Source organism: Bombyx mori, chromosome 22 (assembly GCF_030269925.1).
Source record: "Bombyx mori chromosome 22, ASM3026992v2".
NCBI lineage: Eukaryota > Metazoa > Arthropoda > Insecta > Lepidoptera > Bombycidae > Bombyx > Bombyx mori.
In genome coordinates, this window is record NC_085128.1 from 10,673,396 (window position 1) to 10,690,104 (window position 16,709).

General features: G+C 36.1%; 1 protein-coding gene across 19 annotated transcripts in view; it reads left to right on the plus strand.

Moving 5' to 3' along the window:
- LOC101742254 (cAMP-specific 3',5'-cyclic phosphodiesterase) overlaps positions 1 to 16,709 on the plus strand; it is a 632,766-nt gene that overhangs the window by 599,738 nt on the left and 16,319 nt on the right. For all 19 annotated transcript variants that reach the window (XM_021348173.3, XM_038019023.2, XM_038019027.2 and 16 more), the window contains 2 exons: positions 1,356 to 1,417; positions 13,300 to 13,412. In XM_021348173.3, coding sequence (XP_021203848.2) covers positions 1,356 to 1,417; positions 13,300 to 13,412 — 175 coding nt within the window. The remainder of the gene's footprint in view (positions 1 to 1,355; positions 1,418 to 13,299; positions 13,413 to 16,709) is intronic.

A 16,709-nucleotide genomic window follows, 5' to 3' on the forward strand; every position in this document is an offset into this window, starting at 1 on the left:
CAGACGTCAAGAACAAAAGTTTGACAATAAATAGTATGCATGCGTGTTGCGTCAAATACATGGTATGTAGTGTGTGTAACGTTTTCTTTATTGATTTAATGTATCTTTTATGCATTATTAAAAAAAAATATTAACATTGTGCACTTCTTCTCTATATTCTCTATAAGTGTGGAAAATTTCATACTCCTCCGTCCGCGCAATTTTCGTAAAAAGGGATACAAAGTTTTTTCGTAAAAAGGGATACAAAGTTACAAGGGAAGCAATTCACGTATTAATATATAGATTATCGTTGACAAACCCACTTTTGTTTCATTTAAAATGATTTTCATACGAATATCTGGAAGGTCAACTAGTTAATTCAAGTATTTTATTATTATAGATGAACTTCGCGACTCACATGTTGCTAACTGGTAACTGATTCCATAGACATCAAAAAGTGAATGTCGTTAACCACCTTGAGACAGTGGCGGGTAGCAGCTTGGCTGGCGTCCATGAGCGTCGATGACTACTTAGCATCAAGTGGGGCGGATGCTCATCTGCCTTGAAAAGTACTGAAATATCATGACTGCCCCACCTTTTGAAGCAAAAAACGTGACTAGCTTTTTTTGCCTAATTATCTGTCAGCTTCGAGAGATAATTCCGATTAAGCCGTGATGGGCGAGTAATGGGAAAGCTTGCTAACATCTGCCCTAAAAAATGCAATAAATACCTTACCGAATCTACCACCGGATCGGAATCGCGATCCACTGAGAAGATCCGGCGAGAAACTCAGCGGGCTGATACATGGGTTAGGTTGCACGACGAACCCCTTGTCGAGTTCGACGAGTACGGTTACGGGTAGTAGATTCATCCGCGAAGCAGCTGCTCTCGAGTTGTTTGGTCTCCTTCGGAGGCGCTTGGGCAGCTGTTAGCTATTCCCACCCCTCCTGGCTGAGCCTTTGCTCCCTCACCTGTCCTGGTGAAACTGGAAAGGCCTTAAGGCCACCAGTAATCCTTCAACCATAAAAAAACCGATGCGGTTAATATTTATAAAATAAATAAATGCGATCACGACGAAGAGTTCTAAACTTATTTCCCCATAGTTAATAGCCGATTCCTCAACCTTCCAAGCGTCCTCTACGTCTCCCTATGTTCTTAAATTGAACACTAATAGTAACGCATTTTGTAAACCCATACTGGTTAGTATCAATTGCCTATTTCTGCCGCGAGGTAATTGCGCTTCCGGCTCAAGAGCGACCATAGTACAATAGAGACTACAATGCAATATCTGCGTAATTCCGCAGAAATGTATATTAAACATCCTACTTGAATGTCCGTTTATTTTTTATTTTTCTAATGTAATAATATGTTTTCAGGTCACGACGGTCTTCCGGCGCAGCTGCTGTCACACCGCAACCAAAAAATTTTAATGCGGGAGGTAAGGACGTTTATATTATCATCACCTTCGAGTCACAAACATTGTCTGTTTGATTTAACTAAAACAGTAAATACAACCTTCAAAGTAATTGAGAGTTCAAGCGAAATCGAACGATTACATCGGTTGTATCTCTGTTCGACTATTTTGATTTTAAATAAACTTTGTTGTTATAACTCGTATCTTCGCAGGTACAGTATACAAAATACAAAATTTACTGGTGGTAGAAACTCTTGTGAGTCCGCGCGGGTAGGTACCACCACCCTGTCTATTTCTGCCGTGAAGCAGTAATGCGTTTCGGTTTGAAAGGTGGGGCAGCTGTTATGACTATACTAAGACCTTAGAACTTATATCTTAAGGTGGGTGGCGCATTTACGTTGCAGATGTCTATGGGCTCCAGTAACCACTTAACACCAGGTGGGCTATGAGCTCGTCCACCCATCTAAGCAATAAATAAATAAAAACATGTCTCATAAAAGAGAACGTTACGAAATTGAGAGAAACGTTATAATATGTAAACCTTCCTGATTTTTTTTAAGTCTGTTTTACAACGACCTTAATACACGGCATTTTCTCAACGAAACTTCAATTAAAGCATCTCTGTCAGCATACGAATAAATTATTTAAGTGCGATCAATACAATATACGATTGGGATTTTAATGGGTTAAATAATATACATTGCCTTGTTAATCAGACATACTAACCTAGACAATAGTGCTAATACTAAAATGTACAGATAAGCTCAATATATCTATATCTCTACACGGCTTAAGTCGTAGTTTTGCGCGCCAATAAATGATATATATTTTTAAAATAGAACGCAGTGAATCCTCACATAAACCTGATTTATCGATGATTTATAAATATATGATATCTAATCACACGATACAATACACGGGTCTGTGTAACAAGTGCTGTTCTTTATCTATTTTCTCAGCCTATGTAAAGTGTGATGAAACTAGAAAGTTTTATAGTATTTTCTTCGAGTTTCGCGGGACGTAGAACGTAATTAGACCCATTTTTACGATTAAATCTCGTGTTTATTTATTTTAGATGCTAGGAATACCTTAAGTAGTTCCATGTATTTTTCCAACTGGAAAAAGAAAGGTATCATACCATACAGCCTAATCTGTTATATTCTTTTTTATGAGAATTTAAAATATATGGAGTGAAGTGAAATCATGCAATAATTATTAGTTTTGTACTGGTAGGGCATCTTGAGAGTCCACACGGGCAGTTATCACCATCCTACCTATTTCTGCCGTGAAGCAGTAATGCGCTATTAGAACTTATACTCAGAGTGGGTAGCGGAATTTATGTTGTTGATGTCAATGGGCTCCAGTAATAACTTAACACCAGAAAGACGATGGGTTCGTGCACCCTAATGTACGCAATAAATAAAATAAATAAATAAAAAAGTTATGTCCCTTTTTTTTAGTCTCTCAATCTTCTTAACGACGAATATTAGGTTTTTCAGATGTTTTTTTCTTATCATGTTCAGACAAAAGGCCACTCCAACCCAAGACCAAATTTTTATATATACCTTGACTCGATAAAATACAGCGTGTATTAGCTTGCAAAAACTAAAGTATATTGCTAAGAAAAAAAATGTATTTAATTATCTTGAAATAAGGAACCCAATTTTTTTGATCGAAAGATATATCTATTTATTATGAATTCATTAACAATAGAATAAATTGTAATGAAATGATTTATTTCAATGGAATTCACGATGTGTATTTAGCTCAATGTTAAACAAATGTTTACTTTTTATCGTAATGTATAAAACATCTCGCTGAATAAACAATTCGGGCTCTTACTATGTAGTACGAATTCATTTTTTATGAATACAAATGAAACGCAGCGTCACTTCGCTCTGAGTCTCGCACAGTACTATTTCATATCACCCTCTTCTTAAAACTTCATATGCAACTATTTAGACTATTAAATATATTATATAATGACAGTGATGGATAAGAACTGATCTTAAAAAACGTTACAACAAACCGCAAATATACTTTTTTGTATTATACAATTAATTTTAAAAATTAAATTCCTTTTTCTAACTTCATAGTTAAACGGACCTCATTGCTAATAGCGATCTTTTCCAGGAAACCGTAGGAACAAAATCAAACATGAAATCTATATATATTAATACGTGAAGCAAAAACTTTGTATCCCTTTTTACGAAAATTGCGCGAACGGAGGAGTATGAAATTTTCCACACTTATAGAGAATACAGAGAAGAAGTGCACAATGCTAAAATTTTTTTTAAATAATACATACATACATATTACACACACTACATACCATGTATTTGACGCACACACGCATGCATACTATTTATTGTCAAACTTTTGTTCTTGACGGCTGTTGTCAAATTGAGAATAGATTAAATATTGTTTGTCTTTGTTAATATTTTTTATAGAGTAGTCTTGGCGAAATTTGTGATTATAGAAGTATAAAATACAATCATATTAATAGGGTACCAACTTACAATTCCAATTAATTATAGTCGTATTTCGACTACTGTGAGACCTTTAGTATTGATAGATTTATAGGCCGCAGCTTGGCTGTACCCCTGGCATTGCTGACGTCCATGAGCGACGGTAACCACTTACGATCAGGTGGGCCGTACGTTCGTCTGCCTACAGGAACAATAAAAATAATAAAAAAGATTACGTTTAGAGGGAAACGTTAAATTCTACCTAAAAAGTGTTTGTAATTCCAAAAAGGTCTTTCTGTATTTTTAATCGGTGAAAAAAATCTATATTGGAGAACTAAGTGTCATCGCTTTGCACGACCTAGGGATACGCTAATTTGCACGCTACTTAATAAAAGCTGATGGCGCTAAAAGCCTTTCCAGAAGGGTCAATAGCTGTCAAAAATTTAACGCATCTACCATAAACGATTCGGGAATACAGAACACGAAAAAAAAATCAATCTATAATTATAAAAATTATGCATGCAAACGAAATTTTATTGACTAAATCGCGTCATAGTTTTTTTTTTCCTGGGTGTGCTATAGGGTACGATTCTATTAAGAACTAGCTGACCCGGCAGACTTCGTAGTGCCTCAATCGATATATTATTATATATTTGCATTAAATAAACTTAAAACAAAAGGAATCGTCCGACGGGGGGACACATCAAAGGAAAAACAAAATTGTTATTTTTATTTAATTCCGAGCATTTTTATATTTATCTACCTTTTAAACCTTCTCTGGACTTCCACAAATAATTCAAGACCAAAATTAACCAAATCGGTCCAGCCGTTCTCGAGTTTTAGCGAGACTAACAAACAGCAATTCATTTTTATATATATAGGAGATAGAAGATTACGATTCATACTAACGTAAACATACTATTAAACTTCTGAGTATTTCAAACCAAACGTACGAGGTAATATTTTAATGTTCGGACTATTAAGCCGCATCACGGCCAGCTACGTACCAAAAGTAATGTTTCGAATGTTAAAACTTTATCCTAAAACAAAAGTAAATGACAGCTACTGCGCTGTGGGAAATACGTTTACGCTCTATTGTTGAAGTTGAAATATACGCAATTTGTAGTAAAATATTAAAAAATACGCCTCACTTTCCTCGTATGATTCGAGTGTTATACGCAATTTTTTTGACACATTAATGAAAACGTAAATTCAAAGAACACTAGCTTAAATCTCCCACACAATACAACTGATTAGTAGCTTATCATAGCGTATCCCTTATTATTTTGATAAGCATTACAATTTCAATGTATTTGGTTGATATTCATTGAAATTCGTCTGAACGAATGAGTCACTCGTTTTTTCAACTCATCTAATTTTTGTATTAAACATATACAGTTTTGGATTTCCGCCTGCAGCTTTGTCCGCTGGGATTAAACTTTAGGTATATCGTGTGAGCGGAGACTCGTGTTCTGCAGTGGAATGGAACGTAGCCTATATTTCCCGGGCTCAAACTATTTACATACACAATTTCGGCAAAATCGGTTCAGTGGTTTGGGTGAGAAAACATGACAGACAGTTCCAGTTCTTCTTTCTTCTCTTCCAGAATTCAGAGACAAGGATGAGGAAAAAGCAAAGCTTTTAATAAAATATTGACTTTGATCGGGAATTAGTCTTGGATCCCGTGGTAATGTAGCTAAGGTCCAAAGAGGCGATTAATTAAAGAACTGGCTACTTCCGCCGCATATGTAACTGGAAAGTTGCAAGAGCTCGATATAAACGGATACGCATAATTTAATTTTAAAAGAATCAACAATGTAGCTCATTCAATTCCAGTAAATGCCTAGTATTCGTTGCCAATATTTTCAAATCTAATTTTAAATAAAACAAAGATCTTCCTTGTTCTACACATTGCCGGAACAGACAATATTTTTTCGTGTTTCTTTCGTAAATGTTTACAGTTTGTAATAACATTACTTTACATTACTTACAGTTTGATACATATGCTACAAATCTAAACCACTTTTTTTTTAAATAATGATCTTCACGGCACTAATGATCATCATCATCTCAGCCTATAACTGTCCACTGCTGACCATAGACCTCTCCAATCGATCTCCAGGCAGGTCCGTAACGAATCAATACGTACATATGTACATATTATTATATCATTTACCAGTGGTAGGACCTCTTGCGAGTTCGCGCGGGTAGGTACCACCGCCCTGTCTATTTCTGCCGTGAAGCAGTAATGAGTTTCGGTTTGAAGGGTGGAGCAGCCGCTGTAACTATACTGAGATCTTAGAACATATGTCTCAAGGTGGGTGGCGCATTTACGTTGTAGATGTCCATGGGCTCCGGTAATCACTTAACACCAGGTGGGCTGTGAGCTCGTCCACCCACCTAAGCAATAAAAATAAAAAAAATAAAAATATCAAACCCAGTTCGCTTTGTTGGCCGATCTATCATTTGATTTTGATCCGGTCGCTACCAAACTTTACAGGATCACCCCGCTAGGCCAGTTTGAAAAAATTCGAATTATCGAAGAATTTTCGGTTCAGTCGCTTTAGGAGTTTATGGAACATATTTTTTCCTAAGGGACTATTTCAACTGCGCTCAGACAGGTATGTCAGCTCACGGACTCCACCTGAGACAATTTGCTAACACTGGCCCTAGCAAGAGGAGTCACGGACTCAACCTGAGACAATTTTCTAACACTGGCCCTAGCAAGAGGAGTCCTTCGCTGAATTCTAAATCTGAATTTGAAGTCTTCGTGGCCTAAAGGATAAAACGCCCGGTGCATTCGTGTCGAGCGATGCAACGGTGTTCGATTCCCGCAGGCGGGTACCAATTTTTCTTATGAAAGACGTACTTAACAAATTATGTTCACGATTGACTTCCACGGTGAAGGAATAACATCGTGTAATAAAAATCAAACTTAATAAAATAATAAAAAGCAAACTTATAATTTGCGTAATTACGGGTAGGATCTCTTGTGAGTTCGCACGGGTAGGTATCAACACCCTGCCTATTTCTGCCGTGGAGCAGTAATGCGTTTTAGTTTGAAGTGTGGGGCAGCCGATGTAACTATACTGAGACCTTAGAACTCATATCTCACGGTAGGTGGCGCATTTACGTTGTAGATGCCTATGGGATCCAATAACCACTTAACACCAGGTGGGCTGTGAGCTCGTCCACCCATCCAAGCAATAAAAAAATAAAAAAATGATTTGAGTTTTACGTTCCTTTTATAGATACAAGATACACTAACAACAAAACTAACATTAAAAAAAGGGTGCGTGTACTTATGTACGCGCGTAAAAAGTTGTACTTAATTTTTTTTTAATTTTTTTCTTTTTTTTTAAATATTAAATAATTAATAATAAATATTTAAAGTTAATAATTTAATAAAAATAAGTAAGAATTATATTAAATAATATTTTTGTCATTTATATTACTAAATAATACATACGGATAGTTAACCTCAATTGTATTGGAGCACTTAGGAAGGTTGATGAGCACAGTTTTTTACAAATATTTTCTAATATTAATTAGTATTGATTTAAATATTCAATTTAAATAACTTCTGATTATAATTCAGACGCACATATAAAATTCGCACTTGCATAATGAAAACAAAATGAAAACACGTGTTTTAAATGTAGAAACTCAAAGCATGTAAACAGAGGCGGCGTGCGTGCCAACATGCGCCACTAACAGAGGTTCCATTTCTGTTTTGTTGGTAGCATTTTTTCCTCAACTTAATGAGCGATTTAGTGGGCAACTTCATTTCTGTTAATTTTGTGTCACGGTGCGCGCGCATCGTTAAATTTCACTCTCATCAATTTTTCATAACGCGCCTAAAGAAGTATAACTTCAAAAACGCGAAATTAAATCGTAAAAGTAGTCTTTAATAATTGTGACAACTTTTTAGTTTTAGTAACAACTTTAATAAGATATATGTAGAATACTACATGCGGATATCAGAACGTTCACGGATAAAAATACACCAATATTTTTATTTTTGAAACAAACAAAAATGTTACATGTGTCATTGATACAAAATATGGTATAAACTAGCAGATCCATGACCTTTAGCGTACTGTCTCAGAAATCAACAGCCTTATTGTATATACAATATATATATTTCAATCGGAAAATGACCACTCGACGTGACAATGTAATTGGCACCTCCTACACGCTTTGTTCTACATCAACCGAATTCTAACTTCAGTTGTGCTTCAATAATTAATGTGTTGCCATAAATTTATGGGCTGTGAAATCTTGAAAAATGTGACTCTTTTTTATTTTATTTAAAGTTCTTTATCCTGTTAACATTTGATGTTGTAATAGTCCTTGGATTAAATAGAGTGCCGGTAACAAGTTTTATGTGAGTACTTAAGTTATGCAAGCTTAGAACGTAATGTTTTGTTGTGTTGTTATCAGTGCATCGTTATCTTTTTGTTCTTTATAGTAAGCCGTTTACACAGTCGGTAGTATTCAAGTATTAAAAAAAAAAATTAATAGTGGGAATTTTATGGACATTCTACTTTATGCTTAAAAACTCATTTCACTTGTTTCTTCATTTCTAAAAAGTTTTAATAAAATATCCCTATAAATTACAGTTTGATTAAAACAAAACCAATTTAAGAACAATAAAAAAAATAAAGCAATAAAAAAAAAATTCAAAAAAAACATTACAGTAAAATTAAACTAACTTTAGAAGTTCCTAAATTTATAAAAAAAATTATCGCTTAGATGGGTAGACGAGATCACAGCCCACCTGGTGTTAAGTGGTTACTGGAGCCCATAGACATCTACAAGGTAAATGCGCCACCCACCTTGAGATATAAGTTCTAAGGGTCTCAAGTATAGTTACAACAGCTGCCCCACCCTTCAAACCGAAACGCATTACTGCTTCACGGCAGAAATAGGCAGGGTGGTGGTACCTACCCGCGCGGACTCACAACAGGTCTTACCACCAATAAAATTTGTCACACTATACCGGTACCGGTTCATGTGAACTTCTAAAATAAAATTCTCAATATGAATAATTAATTCGTAGTAATTCGAGTATGCTAACTATTAGTAATGAAGGTTTATATAATAATATTCACGTATGGGCGTTTGTCAAGTCAGACAAAACTAAATGACAAAATAGCCACATCATTAAAAAGTTTAACGAGAAATCGATTCTGGAGCATTTAGTGTGACAAGTACTAATGACGGACTCGCGTTCTATCTCAGTAACAAATTGAGTTCGTTGTAAGTATCGCAAATCGGATTCCCGGAAAACTATATAGGTCACCGTTCGCTGTTGACGGACGGACTCAATTTAACTTGTACAATTGTTTTCTTTTATTTCCTCACTAAAATTGAATGGTTCATGCGAAAAGGAGCCAGCTTACGATGAAATTACTGTAAAAGAATCGATACAGAATAATGAAATTTAGTTTTGAATAAATATTTTATGTTTATTTAGTTAGTGGATAAGACTGACCAATTGTAGTGAGCAGACAACGCATCGGTGTTAATCGATCGCCGGATCTTCTCAATGGGATTCCGATCCGGTGGTAGATTTGGCAGAGCACTGCTCTTGCTGGGACAGATGTTAGTAAATTATTTCAGGTTAAGCCCCGTGAGCTCACCCACCAGTTATAGCCAGAATAGTCTCTCGTGGCTAGTAACAGATAGACAAAATAAACCTTTAAGCATAATGCCCGTCAGCCAGTCACTAATCTAAGCCCAATTTTCTTACCATTTCTTTATTTTAAGTCAAGATTGCAATCGATATCTTGGTTCATCTGCAAAGCTAACGAGCTAACACAAAAATAATTATCTATTTCCTCCCTGAACAATAACACTAGAGCTGATAATTATGTGCACACTATACTTTGGAAGTATACCCGTAGTATGAACTATTTAGGATCAAGGAACAACATCGTATCATAAAAAGGATACATCTGCCTGCCATTTATATGACCATTTATATAATTATAATTTGCGTAATTACCGGTGTTAGGACCTCTTATGAGCCCGCACGGGTAGGTACCATCACCCTAGTTATTTCTTCCGTGAAGCAGTAATGCGTTTCCGTTTGAAGGGTGGGGCAGCCGTCGTAACTATACTGAGACCTTAGAACTTATATCTCAAGGTGGGTGGCGGCATTTATGTTGTAGATGTCTATGAGCCCCGGTAACCACTTAACACCAGGTGTGCTATGAGCTCGTCCACCCATCTATGCAATAAAATATATATTATATAATATAATCATTTTAACAAACACTTTAATACTGAGTTTTATGGAATTTTATACAGTCACAACTTTTCATAATGATCGATTCTTCTACGTACTAAACTTAATGGAAGTCAATCACAGTTTCCTAAACAAATTAAATCTCGTTTATTTTCGTTAGACAAGGTTGTGGCCCTGATCTATATGTTTATAAGATGAATTACAGTCTCCTCAAACACACCTTACCTTGGTTTGAAAACGTAATCTTTTAAAATGTTGAGAATTCCACTCTTTGCCTAAAATAACTTTGCTGTCACCTTACGTTCCATATGGAATATAATACTATGTTATGTAGTTTAAAATGATCTAAGGTGAAGAGTACCGGATAACTGGACTGACTCAGAGTATTGATAAACAAGCTTTGATTATCACCACCCAATCTTGTCCCAGAAGCATCGTAAAAGGCGACTAAGGAAGTCACTGGAGAGGGGGTAACAACGTTTTCTGACTTTTACCAGCGTACGGAAATCATCAACTAACATTTTTAGAATAATGTCAGGAATCCAGAAATAGAAATCTGATAGAAACCTTCTAACGGCATTTTCACGATACGTTTGTACAAATTGTATATAAGCTCCGAAAAACACATACGGATAGTCTTAATCCATCAATAGGTATATGAAGTCAGTGTCTGAACATTACTTCGCAACAGCGATGCGACTTGATAACCCCTTTATCGATGTCGTCGTTATCTATACCCCGTTGACCTGGCGCTGGCGACAACCAGCCATTGTCGACGCTCTTGTCACTTTCTGATAATTCCATATGGTCCACTCTCAACGCCGTTGAACAATTCTAGTTCTGACACTAGCAGCAGTCGAAGACGTCGCAACCTCACTACATTATCATATCGCTCCGGCCCACGGCAGTCCATGAATGGATCTTGAGAATTATACCCTCGGGCCTATGAAGTAGAAATACTTATGGCGTAGACTACACGTCATTTCGGATCCTCCCGAACCACTAATGCTGCTTTTAGGTACCTCAAGCACCGGTCATCGTTGCTTGCTCAAGCAGGGCTCGACGAATAAATTAATCCACAGACACAGCCCACTGAGTTTCTCGCCGGATCTTCTTAGTGGGTCGCGTTCCCGATCCGGTAGTAGATTCTGCGAAGCACGGCTCTTGCAAGGGTTCGTGTTAGCAAAATCGTCAGCTTTGAGCCCCGTGAGCTCACCTACAAGCTCGGTGAATCTAGAATAACCCCATGAGGTTAATAAAGAGAAAAAACAAAAACAAAAAAAGGCGTGGACTATTCACAGCACTGACACAGCATTCAAGTTCAGTTTTGAATCATAGCAAGGTTCGAGCAGCAGTGGCACTTGCAAGTTATTCCCGACACGGATACTACTATACTTACTGGCAAGACCTCCGGTCTCGTAGGCGACTATGTAGTCGTAGAATCCGACAAAAACCCTAAATTACGCTAATGACAGTTTCAAGAATCCATTCTACTGTATAAAATCGTCAATAAACTACTACGAGTAATAACATTAGAACCAAATTTGCCACTTAAAAATCCTACGAGAGCGATGTTTTCTATCACTGACAAAACTCTACATGGAGAATTTAATTTTAAAACGATTTCTAGTGCCATTCTTCGGTTCAGAAAGAATGACTATCTTGTAACAGAAATAGGGAAGATGGATCAGTACGTATCCAATCCCGTCGTTTAATAGAATTCTTTTGTCATTTCATATTGTGCCATTGTGTTAATCACTACATAGTATAAAACAAAGTAGCTTTTTCTGTGTCTATATCTGTCCCTATGTACCTATGCTTAAATCTTTAAAACTACGCAACGGACTTTGATGCGGTTTTTTTTTAATAGATAGAGTGATTGAAGAGGAAGGTTTATATATATATAATAACATCCATTAAATAGTAGAAAAATCAATAATAAATTACAGTTTCCGAAGCGAAGCGAGGGCGGGTCGTTAGTTTATAAATAAACTAATCATCCAATGATCAACACTCAATCATTATCTTTATCGTTTTGTTATTTAAACATTTCGAAACAAAAACTATTTTAAGAAAATATTATATATCCAAATATTGATAAACTAAAGCTCATCAATGTCTAAAAGAAGAGAAAAATCGGTTGGCAACAGAAGAAAAAATCGTATTTTAGTGTTTTGTCTTTGGCAATTTATAAAGATTTAGATAAAAAAATGCCAATATGTCATATATGTACATTCTCTTAAGACATATCTGTAATATAATACTAGCAAGCATTTCAGATGGCGACATTTTCTCTGTAGATATTAATTGCTAGTATTTTAGCAGGAAAATGACCATACATTATTATACTAAAATCTAGTTTGAATTCCACGTTGAACTTTGAAAACAAAATAAATAAATGAGGAATTTATGAACAGTTCCCGATGACTATAATAATATTACGTAGGTATGTGTGTGTGTAATTACGTACTATCCTGTAAACTGGTTTTCATAGTATATATCATCGTAGCAAAGTTCACGATAGTTCAAAGTCAACTAAATACAGAAAATTTTAATAAACATTAAATTTTCTTATTTAAGGTTCGTCATAATTAATAACAAAATAGTCGGTTTCATACAGCAGTCCAACTAACTGTCTATAAGCGACTCTGTATTTAATTAATACAATGTCATATTTCACAATAAAAAACGACAGATCTTACCTGCGTCATAAACTAGTTACAGATTGTGCACGATACATTGGTAATATAACTCATGAATATTATTTCTTTGTGACGGGTTTGAATGTAAAACTAGACTCTTAGGCGCTTTGTCCCAGACCGGTTGTCCTATAAAATAGCTTGAAGTAATAGATAACAGGGTCAGAACCCGGCCATCAGCAAGAAATGTGACGCACGAGATCACGTACCGAAAAAGTGATGATCAATAATTGTAAACAAAACAATCGTTATTAATCGAATAAATGTGTTCATATCAACGCCCTTGCACGGTTCATTCGGTTTCGTAGTAAACAAGCCTTAAACTATGAGAAACCCAACGATGCCATTTATCTATTTTATATTTTGAGCACGTGTTTTATACGTATCAATTCAATGAAATAACATCGAGTTATCGTAATAGAGATGCGCTATTACTAAAAATGTTTTCACCAGAATATTCTTAGTAAGTAAATGTTGTTATTACAGACGAATCCTACATGAAGCTGGCTTTGGAAACCGTTGAGGAACTCGACTGGTGCCTGGACCAATTGGAGACGATACAGACACATCGATCGGTCTCCGACATGGCTTCGCTTAAGGTGAGTGCTAACGCTTTACAATAAAATGAACTAATGTGCATCAACTTAACTAAAATCGTTATTTAGATAGATCTAGACAGGTCAATATCGCTTTCCCAAATATATATATATTAGACGTGTGATTATAGACTACTGAAAATTTCAAACAAGCTTCTAATCTTATAAATAAACGTATGAGAGATATACTCTTACTTAAACTGCTTATTTTTTGATTCTTTTTCTTTGACTTTTTAATCCAACGTGAATCAGAAACCAGCCAGATATTAATATAAAAACTACAAACAAATACATTCTCGACGTCATCTGGTCTCAAGAGCTATAGCCTGATCTCGACGATGTCGTTCAAACGTCCTCATAATGACGTTATAACTAACGGTGACTTTAATTCTCTTTTGTAGATGACTCTCTAGGTAATAGAGTCAATGAATGAATCTTACAGTAAAACTGATAACAATTTGACGTTATCAATTTTTTCCTGTGAGATTCATATTTTTGGGTCTAATTTTACATTCTGATTACGTATTTTCCATGAGGAACACGTATTATAACTGTTGCTGAAACTCAATCAGAAAGTTTCCATGAAATATCCCATTTTAGTTCTATCAAAATTATGTTCAGGAGCAACTTTTTGTATACGTATAAGGTTTTTTTAAAAAGAATTTCGATTTGGAGTTTTATTAGCTTCATTCTTCATTCAAATTCAGGAAGTATATTTGCGGAGATAACATTTACATATTATGTATGATTAGCGAACGATACACGTGAGCCAAGGCACGCATCCAACGGATCCACGCTACAGACTCCCCCAGTGATACACTAAAGATGACACATCGTATCACACTTCTGCAATATTGATAAAGTTGATGGATTTGTGTTCTGTCTATGTACGTATATGGAATGTATAGTTTAGTCTGAATAATGATACATTCATTGTTTCCTGACGTTGAAATATAACTATTTGACGATCGGTTAAATTTTGATAAAATTAATCAAAAAACATATATTACGAATTTTACTAAGTTGCTCAAAATGTTTCTAAGTTTATCCGGTAATGTTACCGAAGTAATCTACTCCCTGTCAGTAGCTAACCTACATCTTGCGCTATTTCCAAGAAACAATCTCTTTGGGCTGCCGCAAAAGGTGATTTAACATTATAAAGGTCTGGGCCTTTCCCTAACGCGTTGATTCCCCCTTTATAGTTTAATTTGCAATATAGAGAAAGGGTTTCATGTTTTACCTTTTCTGTTTTTTAACATTGTTCTCTTACAACATTATCAGTAAGTTATTAAACTTGTAATCAGAAAATAATAATTAATTATCATTACGAAAGGATACCACAATACGATTAATACGATAAACTATTAAAGTAAACAATGTTTTTTTTTAAAAACAAGAATTATATTACCACTGATTTAATTTAATTTACGATTTATGTTTCGATATTTTTATCTAAACTAATAAACTCCCGTATCAAATACCATACATATATCGATTCTGATATTATCGTTAAATGCTCTTTGAATCGCAAGAGTTTAATGATATCCCTGAAGCAGCTGTCTAATCTCTCTACTTGTTTCTTAATGATATGTTAATTCGCTTTGAAAATGTTTTCAAATAATTTTACTAAAAGTAATAATAGTCTTATTAAATATAGATAGCAATTTAATGACGATGAACAGAATAAGAAGGAACGTTTATTTCGGACTGTATTTGAATTAAGAGTTATTTTTCTTTTATTTCGACAAAGCTACTCTTATTACAATGTACCTAGATGTTCCTACTTATTATGATCATAGGTAAAAAAATGTAATTTTTTTTTTTTATTGCTTAGATGTGTGGACGAGCTCACCTGGTGCTAAGTGGTTACTGGAGCCCATAGACGTACAACGTAAACGCGCCACCCACCTCGAGATATAAGTTCTAAGGTCTCAGTATAGTTACAACGGCTACCCCACCCTTCGAACCGAAACGCATTACTGCTTCACGGCAGAAATAGGCGGGGTGGTGGTACCTACCCGTGCGGACTCCCAAGAGGTCCTACCACCAGTGATTACGCAAATTATGATTTTGCGGGTTTGATTTTTATTACACGATGTTATTCCTTCATCGTGGAAGTCAATCGTGAACATTTCTTGAGTACGTATTCCATTAGAAAAATTGGTACCCGCCTGCGGGATTCGAACACCGGTGCATCGCTACACACGAATGCACCGGACGTGTTATCCTTTAGACCAAGACGACTTTTTTTAAATAAAATAACTTAAATGAGAAAATTTAGATGTATTCTCCTTCTTATGTCTATAAACAGGACATTCGGTATTCTCGTATAGAGTGATGTCGTTTTTCATCATCGACACGCTGGGACCATTATTTCCACGTGTTCTCGAATAGCTTCCACATTGAAGGAATGACGTCGTGTAATTACAATGAAAACCGCAAAATGTATGCGTAATTACAAGGTAGTAAGACGTATTGTGAGTTAGCCATATCCTTTATGCACAATCATCCTCAAAGCGGGGGGAGAGGTGAGGGGGGTAATGATACAATTGGGACTTCGTATTTTAGGCCACATTCACGTTTCTATATCTATCGGCGCCGATAACCACTTCACACCAGATGACATGAGAACCACTTTACATCAGACCATGACGCCGAAGTTGGTTAAATTCGTCCAACAGTTTCGCGTCATATAGTATATGTCTTTCACGTTTCAGTATAAAATAGCATTTTCAGCTTCAAGTTTTAAAGTGATTAGCAACGACACACATTTGTGTTTGTTTGCTTGAGATCGAGTCACACATACCCGTCATTCGGTCCAAATGGTAAACAGTCGACGTCGCCCTAACCACGGCATTACGGATCCTCTCGATCCATTAACGGTGCTTTCAGGTACCTCAAGCACCGGTCACCGTCCTCACCGAACCCATCGCTTGCGAAGAAGGGCTCGACGAGTAAATTAACTCATAGACACAGCCCACTGAATTTCCCGCCGGGTCTTCTCAGTGGGTCACGTTTCCGATCCGGTGGCAGGTTCTGCGAAGCACTGCCCTTACTGAGGCCAGTGTTAGCAACACTCCCGGTTTGAGCCCCGTGAGCTCACCTACACGTCAAGGAGAAACTGAAATAGCCTCTCAAGGCTATCAGCATAGGTAGGAAGAACAAAAAAATCGGGTCACAGAATGCGTATGTGACTGTCGACGTCTAACCGTGAAGGGCAGACCCTCGACTCTGACGCAAGTTGTTCTATTCTGTTTATCTCCGAAAACAGAATTGTATACAACCTGATAAAACAGATTA